This window comes from Vombatus ursinus, unplaced genomic scaffold (assembly GCF_900497805.2).
Source record: "Vombatus ursinus unplaced genomic scaffold, bare-nosed wombat genome assembly UNPS02014811.1, whole genome shotgun sequence".
NCBI classification, from domain to species: Eukaryota; Metazoa; Chordata; class Mammalia; order Diprotodontia; family Vombatidae; genus Vombatus; species Vombatus ursinus.
This window is the reverse complement of record NW_020954589.1, coordinates 9,479,046-9,497,607: the sequence shown is the minus strand read 5'-3', so window position 1 is coordinate 9,497,607 and position 18,562 is coordinate 9,479,046. Positions and strand designations below refer to the sequence as shown.

At 43.2% G+C, this 18,562-nt stretch overlaps 1 protein-coding gene across 1 annotated transcript; it reads left to right on the top strand.

Annotated features, from left to right (window-relative positions):
- The first annotated feature begins 388 nt into the window (after window positions 1-388).
- Window positions 389-6,974, top strand: MLN (motilin). Its single transcript, XM_027876683.1, has 4 exons — window positions 389-505; window positions 3,505-3,621; window positions 6,496-6,604; window positions 6,823-6,974. Exons 1-4 carry the CDS (start codon window positions 389-391, stop codon window positions 6,972-6,974), a joined length of 495 nt encoding a protein of 164 aa, XP_027732484.1.
- Window positions 6,975-18,562: the final 11,588 nt, after the last annotated feature.

Here is an 18,562-nt window from a genome sequence, read left to right as displayed (position 1 = left end):
CTGGGTGGTGTAATGGGAAAAGTGTTGGACTTGGGAGTCAGAAGATCTAGGTTATAAATCATGGCTCTGCCACTGATTCATGTGTGACCATGAGCTAGTCACCCAAGCTCTCTGGACCTGTTCCCTTAACTGTAAAATTAATGGTGTGGACTAGATCTCTCTAAGGTCCTTTTAACTCTCAATTTATGAACCTACGAATCAACCTTTTTTGTCTCACTGAGTCTCAATTTCCTCATCTGTAAGATGGGTATAAAATAATACTTTGTACTATTTAACTCAGAGAGTAGTTGTAAGAAATACACTGTGAATTGTAAAGGAGCTAAAATGATTCCTCATTGTTGCTCCCATGTATCATGACCAATTCCCTTTATTGTTTCTAGTCTCCAGGATGGTGTCCAGCAAGCTTGTAGCTACTATGCTTGTGATGTACACAGCGACCATGCTGGCTGCCCAGACAGAAGGCTTTGTCCCCATTTTCACATACAGTGATGTCCAGAGAATGCAGGTAAACTTGGATTTGCTGCTCATTTCTCTTGGTTTGATGAAGGCAACTTTTAGCCCTTACTGAAAGCTAAGAGGTTGTTAGCCTTCCCCACGGGCATACTAGTAAATATTTAACAACAGGTTCTCTGGGGGAAAAACAAGTGTGGTTGACACACTTTTAAGTTTAATCTGCATTATCACCATTTTCTCCATTATGTTCTTAAGTCTTGACAAGTCTAGCCAATCAACAGAATAATAAATCAAGTCTTGACTGGTAGCAGTTTCTGAGTGGTAAATGAAAATTTAACAATTGGCTTTCTCAAGCTAGTAAGAGATGGCTCTGGTACACCTCTGGTCTTCCCTATATATAGCAGAGATACCTCAATGTCATCTTCTTTGAATTGCCCATTACAATAAGACGGAAGAAGCATTAGCAAATGAAACAGATCACCCCAAAATTTTATTTTGACCCAGAATTCCAACATCCTTGTTGACTAAACCTTGTATTAGTGTTGTTGATAAGGTATGAAAAATGTGATTTTTCACCTTTTTCTGTCTCTACCCATCCTCTGCAGGAAAATGTAAATAATTTAGCCACTATTTTCTGAGCATCTAGTATGTGCCTGGCACTGTAGAAGGACGCAGAGAAACACAGAACAAAGCTCCTGGTCTCAAGGACCTTACCATCTACCTGGGGAGACAAGACAGAAAACTTGGGGAAACACTAAGTGACAATACCCAAGCTGGTGGCAGGGTGTGACAAATTCCAAGAGAGTGGTAACATAGCTAGTAAGGACTATAAGAGTTCATAGGACAGAGAGTTTATCCCCAAAGTAATAGGAAGCAGGACATGCATGGGTAGGTGAACAAGAGGGAGGGATGGCATTTTAGACTAGGAAAATGTCTGAAAAATCACAGAGACAGAAAAGGGAAAGAGCTTCCTAATGTCACCAGAAGTAGAAGGGCTTCTTCATATTTACCAAACCCCAAGGCAATCAGGGCAGATCTGATGAAAATAAGACAACAGCCCCTACATAAGGAAGAGAGTCATACATGATAGGAGCAATATGCGTTTATAGAGCATTTTTAAAGATTGCAAGAGGCATGATGCCATACTTGATAGATTGGAGTCAGAAGATGTGAGGTCAAGTTCTCTGTCTGACACAAACCAGTTATCTCCCTCTCACTCAGTGTGCCCCAGGCAGCTCTCTAAAACCCTAAGTTATAGAGGAGTGGGTGAAATGAATCAATGGAAGGAATTTCCATGTGGAGAATTCCCTACATTGATAAAAGTCAAAGCCCCAGACTTTTTAAAAAAGGGGGGTGGGGCAGCACAAAGCAATTTTTATAACAGCACTGTGAGGGAAGCAGTATAATAAGTATTATCATCCTCATTTCAGCCTTCCCTACGGGCTCTTAGAGGTTGGATCACAGATAATCAGATCATCAATTTGGAGCTAGAAGGGAACTTAGAGTTTATCTAGTCTAACCCATTCATTTTATAGATAAGGAAACTGAGGACCAGGTATGGGGAAGTTGGCTCACCCAAGGTCTAACAAGTGGGATTTGAAACCAGGTCTTCCAAATTCAGAGCCAGTGAACTATCTTCCCATTGTATAAGTGACTTGTCCAAGGCAATACATAAGTAATAAGCAGCAGAGTCAGGATCTTATTAATGCAGTCTCCTGAGTCTAAGCCTGGGGCCTACGAGAGCATACTGTCTCTCACACACTCTTATGTCTTGGTTCCTATTTCTCCTAACTCTTGGTTTGAGATCCTGTTTGGTGGCATCTGTAGGCAGCTTCTTGTGATCCCTTAATCTGGTGACCTAAGGAGCTGGTGGAATGAAAGTCACATAACACATCTCATTTCCCTCACCACATCCCTAGCCCTCTTCCCGACTGAGCCTGAGGCTCCAACACAGAAAGATAAACACACAAAATCCACTGGTGCCACAGAGGCCTGCCTCCTATCCCAAATCTCCCTTGTGGCATGTGTGATATGGAAGGTACAAGCAGAAAGAAAAGGGGGACATTCTTCGGATCCCAGAAGAAAAAGCAGCTCTTTGAGGTGGCATTCAAAGCCCTTCTTTTGGGAAGGAATGAAGAAGGCGAGGAGGAGCTCTGATGGCTTCTTTAAGGCGCTGTCACAACAAATGTTAGCGTACTCTACTGAAGGGTAGATCAATTGCACTGGAATAGACACATCTGAAGACATGCCTAGAGAGGAATCCTAAGAGTGTCATTAGAGAAACCAAAGGAATTATAAAAGGCTGGGATGTATCTGATCTACAGCGCTCAGGGACCTTGGGAGAAGGACACCAAGCAAGATTTGGGGCTGGACTGAAACAGTCAAACTCAGTAGAACATAAAATAGCAAAACGGCAACTAAAGGACACTTTACATTAATCTGCTCTACGGTTTTTCTCCTCGTAATTGCAAGGCGCGGGGAATTTTATGAAGAAGCTGCAATCTCCTTCCTCCATAATTCATCTCTCTGTCTTGGCTCTTATAAATCACCTCCCAGGGATGTGGCACACACAGGCCACCTCCCCTCCCCCTCTCCAGCTCCCACACAGGCTGCTCTGTCTTTCTCCAGATCTTCATAGGCTCCTTGCTCAAAACACATTTTTTTCTACTTAATATGCACGAAGGGTGACAATTATTTTAAGCATTTTAACTTAATTAACAACAACAATCAGAGTGCAGTGCATTAAGTAGAAGTGAACAGTGTTCCAGCACCTCTTGGCTGCTCAACCCCAAGGACTATTTCTGAACAACTGGATTTCGAAATTGTCCCCACCCAGGATGCCTGGAGGGTGGTTAGGGTGGTGGGATGGGGAGGTGCTTGCCCCCCCCCAAGAGAGTTCCAGAGCTGACTACACATTCTTCAATAGCCCAAGGGAGACTTTTGCTAGAGGCAGCCACTAGGCCGGTAGTGGTAGGAGATGAGAGAATGTGGAGAGGGGCTTAGGGCAAGGAAGGGTGAGTCTAACGCTCTGCTCTGTTGTGCCTCCTCCAGGAGAGGGAAAGGAATAAAGGGCAAAAGAAATCTCTGAGTGTGCAGCAGAGATCAGAGGAAGAGGATCCTATTGCTCTCTTGGAGTTCAATAAGGAGGAAGAGAATGAAATGATCAAGGTAAGGATCAGGCCCAGAGATCAGCCCAGTTCATAAGAAGGGATGGATCTCCAAGATGGGGAAGACTGATGCTGACAATTGAGGGGACAGAAATCTGGCTTTGGGGTACAAACTAGCCAACTGAGTCAGTCAGAGAGGGATTGTTCTCCCAGCCCAGTACTTCACGCTTGAGGTGCCAATTGGGGTTAGAGTTAGACCTCACAGACTATCCAGTCCAACCTCCTTATTTTACAGGTGATAAAACGAGCCCAGAGAAGTTCAGTGCCTTGTTCAAGGTTACAGAGGAAGGGCTATAGATTTAGAGGTGGAATCAAAGAATCACAAAATTTCAGAGTCGTGAAGGACCTCAAGCAATCATCTAATGCAACCTGCCCCTCCCCCCCAAAAAAAGAATGCTTTCTACCACAACCTGACAAATGGTCATTTCATTTTGGGGTAGCTTTTATTGTTCAGAAGCTTTCCCTGACTTCAAGCCAGAATTAGCCTCTTTGTAACTTTTACCCACTGCACAGAGTTTGGCCTTCTGGGGCCAAACAGAATCAGTCTAATTCCTCCTCCATACAACAGATCTTCCGATACTTTAAAATAGATATCATATGCCCTCTAAGTCTTCTTTTCTCCAGGCTAGCATCCTCAGTTCCAGGAAAAGATCTTTAAGGTCATTTAGTCCAAACCCCTCATTTTACAAAGGAGGAAACCATTGTGGCCCAGAGAAATTAAGTGATTTGCTCCAACCAGTTCACACAGTATCAGTAAGTGGTAGAGTCAGAACTCAAATTCAAGGCCCTCAGACTCCAGCTCCAGCATTCTCCACTGCCTCTCAAATAAGGTTGCACTTCCTTCCCCTACTAGGAATTAATCAAATCCCAGTCTACAACATAACAGGTAGACAGAATTACTGCTGTACTAACCAGGGAATTCAAGCACAGGCCCCTAATTCCAAGTCTAGTACTTTTCCGCACCACACCAAATACTTTCTGAGCAAAATCTAGTAAGATAGCTACTGAGGGGCAAAAGTCTGGGCCATTTGAGCTTCTGATTGAGAATCATAAAATGTCAGAACTAGAAGGATCTTAGAGGTGACCCAAACACCACCACCCCCATTTAGCAGAAGAGGAAACCGAGGGCTAAGTGGGTAAAGTACTTTGGACAAAATCATATAGCCTGTCACTGGAAGAACCAGGGCTAGGAGCCATATTTCCTGACTCCTGATGGATTCCTAGGCCAGTATGCTTTTCACTATATTATGCTGTTCGTATGAGAATAAGATGTTGTAACCTGGCAGATATGAACAAAGATCAGGCTGCTTGAAAATCAAGGAGTGTCAGAGCTAGAATGAACCTGAGAAACCATCTAGTACAATGCTTTAATTTTATAAAGGAGGAAATTGAGGTTCAGAGGGTGGGAGTGAGTTGCTCAAGGTCACACAGCAAATTAGTACTGACTTCCAGTCCAGTACCCTCTCCATTGTACCATGGTACAATGCCCTGAGGACCTAACTGTGGCAGGAGGCTGGTATAAAATAAAAGTCCTGGAGGTGATCGCCTTCTACTACCATCTATTAATCCCACATTCTGGATGATGCATTCGGCACACCTCAAGTCTACTTCCAATAGGCGGGAAATGTGCGAGATATGGGACATGACAACTGATAGGCTCAGGCTGCAGAAGCTCTCTCAGGGGAGTCCTCTCAAGGAATCAGGGGAACCTTCTGAACCTCAGGACTGCCTCTTGGAGACATAAGTCTTTCCCTATAGAGCCGTGAGACCAACTCAGTTCAGCACAAGAGAGGCATGCATCATAGCATTATAGAAATAGCCCCGCTATTTCTATTCCTGGCCCTGGCATTAATTTGCTTTGTTAGCTTGGGCAAGTCACACCCCCTCTGAGTTCCATTTGATCCTGCATAGGATTAGGAGGTTGAAAGAGATAGGTGGTCTCTGAGGCCCCTTCCAGCCCTGAGATTCCATGATTCAAAGCCAGACCAGTCCAGGCCCACAAGAATTATAGAAAATAGTGTCTTTTGCCTCAGGTGCCCTGCCCACAAATTCTCCCATTTCTTATTTCTCTGGGCCTCAGTTTCCTCACTTACAAAATGATAAGGTTAGACTAGATGGTGTCTAAGGTCCCTTCCAGTTCCAACATTCTCTGTTATATTTAACATGTTCTAAAGTCCTTTCCAGTTCTGACATCTTATGGTTCTCCAAGTCTGAGTCTATTACATTCCTGACTCAAAACCTAGCCCCCTCCCTTCTGCACCATCCTCCCCTGCTGGTGGCCGCTGTTTGGGCCAGATTTGCACATCAGCCTTTCTGCTTTAAACCTATCAGTCTCACTTCTGATCACTCCTCAGCCCCGGGCCTACCAGGGCTTCACTCCTGTGATACTCCAAGGCTGCCTCTCCCCTAATTCCCGGGCCTCTTGAGAGCATAGTCTCTCCCCCAAATAAGTTCACGGAGCTAGCTCATGTTGAATCTCTGCGGGGAAACTCAAGGTTCAGCTCCCTCCAGCTTCAGCTCCCTTGCCCGCATTGGGAGGTGGGGAGAGGCACACACACACACACACATAATCATCTGCCACCAAAGGAGGTTTGTTTATCCTGTTAGTAAAATCAACAGAGTAGTTTCTCTGCTGTACCCCTAGGCAGTGTGCCAGAGAGTCTGGCACCCTAGTTTAAAAACAGCACCAAAGGGGCTTTTCAATTCCTAACTATCCCCATGGCTACCTAAGCAGCACAGAGAAAGCCCCAGGGTAAAGGAGGAAGATATGCTCAGTCCCCTAGAGTCAATCCTTCCTTCTACCTGTAGGGCACCCAAGGGTTAACCACTTTCTCTGTGCATATTCCTTTCTTGTTAACTCTGCCTTATTTCACAGCTGACTGCTCCTGTAGAAATTGGAATAAGGATGAACTCCAGGCAGCTGGAAAAATATCGGGGCGTCCTGGAAGAGCTGCTGACTGAGGTGTTGCTGTCCACCCAGAACGGTAAGGATTCTGAGTTTCTAAGTCTCAGTTCCTGTCCTCCCGCCCCTCCGCCTCCTCCCCGTCAGGGCTGCTCCGGTATTTATATTCCAGAAGCACCAGCCAAGCTGGGTTTGCTCCACTTACGGACTGCAATTTGTTTTTCTGCTTTACACTTAAGAACATTAAGCTGTCTTCCTCCTGCCCGTGCACCCTCATCTCCGAGGGGAGCCTAATAACAGGCCGCTGCAAGCAAATGATTGTTGCTGACGGCTGTTCAAGCAGGATTCTCAGGCCCTTTAGCACCCGGGCCCCAGCTTCAGTGTCTCTGTCCCCATTTTTGTGCCCTTCTTCTGCTGGGGTGGGGGAGATGGAGACAGGCAAGGGAGTATGAACAACGTACTCACCTCACAACCCTCCCCTTAGTCCAACCATTTTTCATTTCTTTAAACTAAACAAAACCAGGACCACGTGATTTCCCAGAGGTCAAACTGTTGCCTGAATTTTGATGGGAAAGTCTGCATTATCCCACCCATTCTGAAAATCAAAACTCTGGATTCCATTTGGCCTTAAGGAAGTTCAGGACCCTGTTTGGGTTAAAGTTCCAGATACCAGATATCATTTGACTAATGAATTTTCGCAAATCCTGGGAGAAGAAAATAAGCCTGGTTAGAGATGGAGAAACTGAGAGGTTGAGTGACTTCCCCCAGGCTATGAAGACATCTGAGAGGTAGAGCTTAGATGGCAGCTCCTGAAGCCTCCTTCTTATCCCTTTAACTAGACTTGGAGGCTGCCAGACCTTCCTCCTGGGTTGTTGGGTTTTTTTTTTGTTTTTTTTTTTAATGTTTTAAGATTTGGGAGTTTTCTCTCCTAGGACAGGCTGACAGAACAGCTGACAAATTTCTCTTGCTTCACTCTGCAGTGAACTGATGGGCTCTGCCACAGAAGAATGTGGACAAAAGCCCAAGTTCTAGAAACCCGACAGTAAAGCTGTGGACAGGTGCCTGACCCACTCCTGGATTTCAATTTAAGAAGAAAACACACAATCCAAAACAAGCTTTACTTCATTGAATAAAGTATAAAGTTTAAGGAAATGGTGCTTTTATTTGAAATTCTTTTATTTCTACAGGGTAAATCCAGGTCTCATTTAAAGAAAAAAAAAGATACTGAGAGAAGTGATCCCAAGTTGCATACACATTTACCACAAGAAGGTCAGAACCACAGTATTTTATAAGCAATACAACTAAGGTTTATTGGCTTTTAAAAATGTTAACAAAGAATCATGGAATGTTAGAGCCTGGAGAGGTCTTACAGGTATTAAACCCCTTATGTTACAGAAGATAATGAGGTCCAAAGAGAGGAAATAACTTACCCAAGGTCTTATAGCTAGTTATCAGTAGACAGGATTAGAACCCAAGCCCCCTGACTGCTATTCCAGTTCTGTTTCCTGAAGAGAGCGCAAGTTCAATGAGATGGAGGTTGTAAGTCTCATACTCTACCCTTGACCATCTATTTGACCACATGCAAGCCTATGAGCCTCAATGAGTATTTACAAAAGCAAAGTGGTAATATCTGCTTTAAGATCTTGGTACAAAAGGCACCAGCAAAGTGAAAATTACTATCATTATTATTATTATTATTAGTATCAATATCACCTTTTGACTCCATGTTACAGCATCAGCAGCAAAATCACACAGCCAATCCACTTATTTCTGCCTTCTAAACAAAACCGGGTAGGAAATGTAATTCTAATTTAATTTAGCATTAATGAATGTTCATTTATTTATAAACTAGTACCTTATAAGAACTGCAGCATTCTCATTCCATAGGTTACCTAGCAATGAGACACGATGAATCTGCTACCTATCCAATATGATTTTAGCCTGGGTCATGGCACATCCAATGTGGAATAGATCCTGGAGCAAAGGGACAAGACCCCAGGTAGAATTCTTAAGGGTCCACTTCTTTTCTTGGTGCCTCTATGGATAGTTCCCTAAAGGACAAACAAAGCCTTATATAATACCCAGAGCTGGATGCTAACTTAATATACTGCACACTCACAAACACATTTCCAATGCACATACTGATCAGTGTCAGCCCAGCTGCAGGCTCCCAGGAAATGTTGCCAAAGGCCTGATGATACCCACTAATAAGTGGGAAAGGAGTGAGTGCTGCAGCAGGGGATGCAGTGGGGGAAAGGGGGAAAGGGTGTAGGAGCTCATAAACGAAGTGCTTGGGAAAGAATGAATCTAAGATTCCTCATCATTGTTCAGAGTTCCCTGGCCCTGGTTCACTCCATTATCTGTAACACTCCAAGAAGCTCTAACACAAAATGTTCTCTGTCCCTTCTCATTTGGAAAACATTGATTTTTCCTCCTCCCCACATCCATCCAGAGGCAAGGAATAAGCTGGCCCCCTGTGTTCTGTCTTCTCTCTCAGGGATGCTACACCATCACTGAAGGCAGCAGGCTTCAGAGGCCTCAGGTGCTGTGCCCCCTCCCATCACCAGTAGAGGGAGCTCACCTCTGGATCCATCATGCCCCGCACCCACTCAAAGGATTTTTTTCCAATTTCTTGGGAGTGGAGATGCAACATGAAAAGGGAATTTGGACCACCTAGCAAAATTCTTCCCCGATGATGTACATTTTAAAAAGGGAATCTGTTTGGATTCCATAGTATCTTGAAAGCGTGTGAATGCTTTCTGTTCCAGTGGCGAGCACCATGAGAAAGACAACAATTTTGGCCTTCTGCGTCCCCGGCCCTCATGCTGCCTGCCTCTGATGTGTTCCTCTGTAATGAGCTGAAACAGAAAACAGGCTACAACCTGCATTTGTATGCACAGTGTCCCAGCCGGCTGTTCAGATGTGTCGGTTTCTCTCTATTCTCTTTTTCCTCCTCCTGTCACTGTTCGATTTCCCACGATCAGCTCAAATAATTCCTTTCAGCCACAAGCTCATCCAGTTTCCAGGACGGCAGACTCGATTACTCACAGGACCTGTCCAGGGCTGGAAGAGGAGAACGAAAAAAACAAACCTGAGAACCCATCCAAAAGAAAACGATTGTATTTTTACTCAACATAAGGAGAGAGACAGGCAAGGGGCGTACTTAAAACAAGAGGGTAACTTAATAAGAAACCAGCCAGGATTGGTCAACGACACACAGAATGACCCCAGTGGCTTCCTGGGATCAACTCTCTTTCTCTGCAAGCACCTATTTTCTCCAGGTCTTTTTCTTCTGTTTATCTAGCTAAATGGAATAGAATCACTGTCTAAATACCTTGTAATTACAGGGTAATTACACATCATTCGACATTCCTTTGAAATATCCTTTATGCTCAACCCAAAAACCTTAGGTAATTATGGAGCCACCTAAACTCCAAGTTAGAAGATTAAGATGATCAGGTAGTTTTTTGGTAACCATATTGGTACTGATTTTATAATTACTGATCTATGTAGATCTACCATGAAATTGAATAATTAAAAGCAAAGAGTCATTGCCTAATATTTGTATTCTGTAATTTAGTAAAATCTAATCGTAGACAAAGCCCCAACGAAAGCATTACACTTTTCTGGCACACAATTTGTTATTGACATCATGTTGAAAATGTAAATATATTCTATACCTGAAAAGAAACTTGTATCCAAAGACAGCGAAGTATTAGATTGGTCAGTTGGGAGGTCCTCTAAAAGAACCACATTTCATTTAATTTTCAGCCAAATTATAAAGAGCAGGAGACTTAACCTGTTCTTGGCATTTCTCTCTGATCAATCAGAGATTGCCATCTTCACTGAAGCTATATATGACCCAAGGGAGAGAGATGTCATTAGAACCCAAACTCAACACAACCCAAACTGAGCTTATTCTGTTTTACTGAGAGGCAGCACGATGCAATGGACCCAGAGTCAGAGGACCCAGGTTTAAATTCTGTGTCTGCCATTATCTAAGTCATTCAATCCTTCCTTATCTGAAAAAAATGAGGATTTCAGACAAAATGTCCTCTAAAGTCTCTTCTAATTCTAATCCATGATCCTATGAATTCCTAAACCAGCTCCTCCTTCTGACTTCCCTATTTCTACATGTGGTGCCACTATTCACCCAGTCTCCTGTTCTCAAAATTTAAGAGGTTATTGTTGACTTTTACCTCTTATGTCTAATCAATTAAAAGGTCCTATCTATTAGACCTCCACAACCTCTCTGGAATGCCCTCCAGCCTATTCTCATGGTCACCACCCTCTCTCAGGCCCTCATTAACACTCCTCTCTACCCAAAAAATAACCTCCTAACAGATCTCCCCACTTCCATTATATTATCCCTCTAATCTATCTGTAATCCCACCCATCCTCTATAATGCAGACAGAATAATCTTTCTTAAGAATAAATCTGGGGGCAGTTAGGTGGCGCAGTGGATAGAGCACTGGACCTGGAGTCAGGAGGACCTGAGTTCAAATCCAGTCTCAGACCAGACACTTGACACTTACTAGCTGTGTGACCCTGGGCAAGTCACTTAACCCCACTGCCTAGCAAAAAAAAAAAAAAAGGATGTGATAGAAGCTAGATTTGAACTCAGGTCTTCCTGACTCCAGATTCAGTGCTCTATCCACTGTACCACCTAGCTTCTTTGCCCTCTTCAACTTTCCTTTTTTTTTCTGGGCTAGGCAATGGGGTTAAGTGACTTGTCCAGGGTCACACAGCTAGTAAGTATTATGTGTCTGAGGCCGGATTTGAACTCAGGTCCTCCTGAATCCAGGGATGGTGCTCTATCCTCTGCACCACCTAGTTGCCCCCCTCCTCAACTTTCTAAAAAAAAATATATATATATATATATATATTTCCCACTTGGGAAGCTAGGTGGCGCAGTGGATAGAGCACCTGCCCTAGAGTCAGTAGGACCTGGGTTCAAACCCGATCTCAGATACATAACACTAGCTGTGTGACCCTGGGCAAGTCATTTAACCCCATAGCCCAGCAAGGAAAAAAAAAAAAAAGAACAGATCTGGCTGGGGCAGCTAGGTGGCGCAGTGGATACAGCTCTGGCCTTTTGAGTCAGGAGGACCTGAGTTCAAATCCATCCTCAGACCAAACACTTGACACTTACTAGCTGTGTGACCCTGGGCAAGTCACTTAGCTCCAATTGCCTCACCAAAAAGAAAAAAAAAAATCTGGCCCTGCCACTGCTCAATAGTATTCAGAGTCTCTCCAAGGCCTCCTCAGTCAAATTCAAACTCATACGCCTGATATTCAAAGCCTTCCATAATCTGGTACCACTCTGCCTTTCCAGTTTTATTTCACATTACTCCCAGCCGCAATTAATTCAATCTAATAGGCATTTATTAAATGCCCACTATGTTCAAATCACAAATTTTAAGTGCTGGGGATACAAAGCTTATAGGAAAACAGTGTCTGACCCCAAGGAGCTTACATTCTACTAGAGAGATACAACATGTAAACATACACACGATAATTTGAGGAGAAAAGAATGAATATTATTAGAAACTATTAGGGGGTAGGGAAAGCTTCAAATAAAAAGTGGTACATGAGCTGGGTCTTGAAAGAAGTTAGAAAGTCTAAAGGCAAGACTGAGGAGGAAGTGTATTCCAGGAAGTTGGAACAGCCTGAGCAAAGGCGGTGAGGTTCAGGGAAGAGAAGGAGGATAATGTGGCTGGAAGGCAGAATGAGCAGAGGGGAGTCACGTACAACCCTAGAAAGATAGGCGGCAGCCAGACTGGGGCAGGGTTTAAATGCCAAGGTAAGGAGTTTATATTTTATCCTTGAGACAATGGGTAGCCACTGCAGTCTCTTCAGCAGGGGAGTGGCACAGTCCAATGGGCACTTTTAGGAAGGTTATTTTGGCAACTGTGCTCAAGATGGATCAAAGAAGGAAAAGACTGGAAGCCAAGAGACAGAGAGAAAGTTGCTGCAATAGTATAGGCAAGAAGTGATAAAGGCCTGAACTAAGACAGTCGTGGGAGCACAGAGAAAAGGATGGATGTATGAAATGTTGTAAAGGTAGAACCAACAACTGATTGGCAACTGATTAGATGTTGGGGGCGAGGAAGAAGGAAGAGCCGAGTCTGGTCCTGGGGTCTGAAAGCTGGGGGATAGTGTCCTTAACATAAACAGGGAAGTCTGAAGGAACGGTGGGCTTAGGAGGAGAATGTGCCATCTCCTCAGAAGAATGTGCCCTCCTTGAGGGGAGGGGCTGTCTTACCTCTTTGGTGGTATGGTGCCTGACACAGATGTCCAATAAGCAGTGACATGGGACTGACCTCAGAAGAGAGATGAGAGCTGGATATGTAGATGCATAAAACCAGATAGGTAATGAGACCATCCGGGGAAGGGAAAACCCAAGAGAAAAGAGGCCAAGAACAGAGCCTCAGGTGGGATACCACCTCCTCCACTCTCTCTCTGCCTCTTAAAACTTGTCTTACATTCTCCCGTGCCTTTGTTCATATTGTCCTCATGCCTAAAATGTCCTTCCTCCTCCTCTTAACTTATTGAATTCCTAGACATCCTTTAAAACTCAACTCAAATGCTACCTCCTCTTCAAAGCTTCCCTGATTCCCCCAGCTATACCCACATGCCCTTATGTAACATTTTGTTTTGCACAATTTATTAGAATGAAATTTTCACAGATTCCTGAATATATGTACACGGGCAGCTAAGAGGTGCAATGAATAAAGAATTGGACCTGGAGTCAGACATCAAATCCTGCCTCAGACTCTCACCATCTGTGTGACTCTGTACAAGTCACTTAACCTGTCTGTCCCAGTTTCCTTTATGTGTAATATAATAGCAACTACCTCCCAGGGTTGTGGAGAGACTAAAAAGCTTTGTAAACCTTAAAGCAATATATAAATGCTAGCTATCATTATCATATATGATAATTACATACCTTAGTCAAGAGAAACAACTAATAAGTATTAATTGTATATTATAGTTACCTGCATTGTGTCTTATCCCCCTACTAAACCAAAAGTTCCAAAAGGATAGAGAGTGCCTCTTATCTAAATTTTTTATGACCCCTAGAACTTTATAGAGTATTCTGTACACAACAGGACCTGAATGCATGTTTGCTGAAAGAATGAATGAATTTAAATTTAACATGGAGTTACAGTGAGGGCTAAGGTAATAAAGATAACGCCCAGGTCCTCATTATAAATCAAAAGCTGTCAAATGAAAAGATCTTCATTGCCTCCTCCAACTTCAAACTTACATTGTTTCCTCATGGTACAACACATACAAAGCCCCACAAATAAAGGCTAGGGGAGCTCACAAAGATCATCAGATCACAGATCAGGAGCTGGAAGGACCTCAGAAGTCATCTACTTCAACCCTCTCATTTTAAAGGTGAAAACGCTGAGGCCAGAGAGGTTAAGTGTGCCCAAGATCACACAGGCATAAAGTGACAGAGCTGGAGCTGAACATAGCTTCTCAAACCCCAAATCCAGTGTTCACCCAGACTTAGTCTTGTTCCCCAGAAAGGACTCTCACCACCTTTACATTCCCGAGCAACAGCCTCCCTACAGCTACTCAAGATATGTTTTACAACAGTACAAAAAGATGAAGGAAAGAAGGCAAAAGGCATTTATTAAATACTCACTTCATACCAGGCACTGGACTAAGCACTTGGAATTCAAATTAAATACAAGTAAAAAAAAAAAAGCCAGTCCTGGTGTCAAGGAGCTTCCATTCTAATGTGGGAAGACATCACACAAAAAGGAGCTGAGAAGGGACAATGGGAGGGAGAGAAATGAAGTTACCTGGTATGGGCATGGTTTTGAAAACAGAAGTCAGGAGCATGGCCACAAGGGAAATGAATGATGGTTTGGGGCCCCTCCACAAAATGGAAGCCCCAGGAGAAACTTACCAGTGGGAGAAGAGGGCAGGGTGTGTGTTCTGGGTTGAGAAGGCCAAAGGAGAAGATGCCCTAGGCAATCATTGCACTTGAAATCTTTGTGGAACAGATGGATCTGCGTAAGATTTTCAAAAGAAGAGAGGGAGAGTACAACTTGTTAAAAGATTTATGGGCAATATTATTAAAAGGTTACACTGTGCTGGATAGAGGTCAGCTTAAAAGAAACTAGCATTGCACTACGCTAGGGTCACTGGAGTCTCCTTTAAGAACTCTTTCACATCTGTTAAATGTGTGCATGTGGTTGCTAAGTAGATTAAGAAACTGAAGTTCGTTTTCCCATTTCTGCCTTTAATAAATCAGGAAGACCTTCCCTGGGCTGAAAGAAAAAAAAACAAAACACACACACACACAACAAAAAGGAAGGCAGAGAGGATGATACCTTGTGACTTTGCAAGAGTTTTGTTTGCCTTAAAATATGCATTAATATCAAAGATTGGTCCGTGCACTAAACTAATATTGTAGACATCTGAAACCAAGTTCCAAGAACCCCTGAAGATTCTTGTATCCACTTATGACAATGGGCTATGGCAGGAAAGACCATACTGAGGTGAAATGCTGATACTTTCAGAATTACCAAGCAAATTGGGAGCCAAAGAGTTCAGTTCCTCCAGCAAAACAGGTGTAATGAGACTTGGAAAGTTGTGAATGAAGTGTTCACTGACAGTTACATCAAGGAAAACGGCAAGAAACACACTGACTGATTTAGTAAAATAGCTAAAGGGAGCCTTGGGGACAAGCCAATGTTGTTTGGGGACTGGGAAGGCATTTCCAATTCTGAGAATGTACAAGGCCAGAGCACAAGTTCATGAGGAAAATGTAAAGTATAAAGATATAGGGGCAGGGTGGAGGTAGGGTTAGACATTGACTTCCAATCCTCCTTTTTGAAGAAAGGAGGGATTAAAAAAAAAGTAGTAAACCCAAAATATCCACCTTGAAGGGAACTGCGAAGGAAGAAAAGACCCAGTCAGGTAGTAGGAAGAAAATTAATATATGTTAAGAAGCACTTTCTCTGTGAATGTTAGTTCCACAGAAGCAGTGACCCCTTCCCAATTTCTCTATCTCTTATAGCTTCACCATACTCCCGGTCTCCCAGGAGACCTTTGACTCCTCCATCTATGTCACACCATATACTTGAACATTACCAAGTCCTTCAGCATTCTTTCTCCTATCTCAGCCCCTCCTTCCCATTCACATTGCTACCATCTTTGTTCATTCTCTGAGAACCTCCAAACTGGTTGAGCCTCCAACTTTTGCCTGACTCAACTTTTGCCTCTTCAATCTGTTTCATGTAGCTTATCCAGGCAAATTTCTTAATGTATCACTCTTCTACTCAAAAATCTTCAGTAACTCCCCACTACCTACTGAATAAAGTATAAAATCCTGATCCTGGCATCAAGGGCCTCCTCAGGCTGGCTCCAACCTATTTTTATCTCATGCTTTCTCCCTTTTATGTACTTTGGGAGGCAGTATGGGAAAGAGCACTGGCTCTGAATTCAGAAAACCTGGGTTGAAATCCTACCTCTGATGCTTATTACCTGTGTGACTTCAGGCAAGTCATTCAATCTTCCTGGGCCTCAGTTTCCTCATTTGTAAAATGAGGTGGTTGAACTAGATAGCTTCTAATCCCTTCTAGTTCTAAATTTATGAGCCTAAGAAATACATTCAAAGAATCTGACTCTGCAGCCTGCTACTGTCCCATCCCAACCTCCCCCCTACTCATGCAATGCACTCCCATACACTACTTTTCTATCTGCTAAAGTCCCTCCTTTCATTCAAGGTTCAACTTAGTTACCACCTCCTCCATGAAGCTTCTCTGATATCCCTAGGCAGAGGTGATCACTCAAATTTCCTCAAATTCTCATAGAATTTTAATAGGATTAGTCCTTTGTACTGATCTCACCATACCATAAAAGGTTCATTGGTTTTGGAATCAAAGATTCAGATTCATATTCTGCCACATTTGGCTCTGACATTAGAGAATTCATTAAATCTCACTGGATCTGAGTTTACTCACGGGGAAGCTGAAAGAGGGGAGAAGAGGATGCCTCCCTAATTCTAAATCTATGACCCTATGATCCCACTATCACAATTATCTTTGTAAGCTCCTTAAATGAAATCTGCAATATATTTATGTATTCCCAGCTCTAGCACAGTGCTTTGCACATGTGTTTAATAAATTTTTTTAGCTTGAATTGAGCCATATGATAAAAGAAAATCTGAAACAATGGGGCAGAGCCATGAGCACCTGGCAAACAATATTAGCAACAGAAGCAAATAGTGAGTTGGGGATGCACTGATCTGGAGAGAAAAGTAACAAAGCCACATATGATGAAGAACCACAGCTGAAAAAGTTCTCAGGTTCACCTGTGGCAACAGCAGGGTTCTTGTCAGTGAGGGAATCTTTACAGTCAGTCCAGAAAGGGCTTCAGGAAGGATCATGTGTCTCTTGGGTTGTGGTTGTACAAGTCAGCATCCTCAAATGCAAGAAAGCAACATTGTATACCCTGTGGGATTGGCTCAGGCCCAGTATCTGTTTATTTATTTATTTATTTACTCAGGCTCCTGAAAGCTTATCTGAAGACAGATACCATCATTCTGCCAATTGCTGTTTATTAACTTTGTTTAAGCCATCAGTCTCATGCCTTTACAATACACAGGGCTAGTATGATGCCCCAAAAGCTCATTCTTTATACACTGAACTGCACAGCTTCAAGGAATTGCATAAATGTTACCAACTCATTTGTCATGCAAACAGTGCTATGGAAAGAAATAAAATACTATTATGTGGTATATGTGTTAGGCAATCACTATATCAAATTCATGGCATTCCATACAAACACAGGCGGAGAAAAGGAAAACAACACTTGGTGAGAGAAATCACACCACATGGGAGCAGCTAAGTCAGGAGAGATTTGGAAGCTAACAACAGAAGCCTGACCAGCCTAAGACTATAATTTTCTCTGCAATTGTGACCAGGGTTGGAGTCCCCCTGTGGTACACAAAGTAACAGGAATATAAAGCATCTACTCTAGGTCTCCTGCCCATGGCACTGCATGATGGGACTAGGAGGAGGGAGGAAAGGATATAATGGGATTGAAGGAGAAGGGGTGGGGGGTGGGGAACAGAAGGACAATAAAGACGGTGATGAGGAAAATGGAAGGAAGGCTGGAGGATGGGATTTTGATCCCAAAGGGGTCTTAAAAAGTCACCTAATTCTCACCCCTCATTTCATAGAGAAAGGTCGTAGATCATCGATTCAGAGCTGTAAGAGATTGTAGAGGTAATAAAGTCCAATATCCTAGTTTTATCAATGAGAAAAAAGAAGCCCAGAAAGGTTAAATAGTTTGCCTGGGGGTCATACTGCTAGTGTCTGAGCCAAAATTCAAACCCAGGAAACTGATGGAAAGTGTATTGCTTCAAATGCCTTTTTAGTAGATAGTCTTTATGCAGCATGGTATAATGGGCAAGTCTTTGATTTATAATTAGAAAACCTCAGTTTAAGTCTTTGCTCTGCTGCTTACTGATTGGCTTTGGGCAAGTCACTTAACAGAATCAGAGGATCCTCTCAGTTTTTTTTTCTTTGTTTTTGTTTTGTGTTTTTATCGGTGAAATAAGAGGTTTTAGTAGATGCTCTAAATCTTTGGTCCTATGAGTCACAGCAACCAGCCCTTCCTCTGGTACTGATGAGCACTGGATGCCCCTGAAATCTCTCTGATGGGGCCCGCTATGATGATAGACCCCTAAAAGACTCTGGACTTTCCCACTCGGCCCAGACTCCGGCACTCGCCTGAGGCAGCTGGCCCATCCCTATAATCCTTTCAGCTGTCCTTTCTCTGCAGCCCTCGGACCAAGCCCAGCCTTTCATTGTCTGTACCTGGCCCACACCAAGCTATTTGCCGCTCCTAGATACCATCCAGATTTTCTCCCAGTCCTTTTCTGTAATAAAAGTACCAATCTTACCCCCTGTAAATTGCACAGATTCTAAGAATCTTGGTACTTTTTTCCCCCGCTGCAGGTACTCTTAGCTCCTTGGCTAGAGAGCCCTGGGTAGAGGCGAGGAAGGCAAG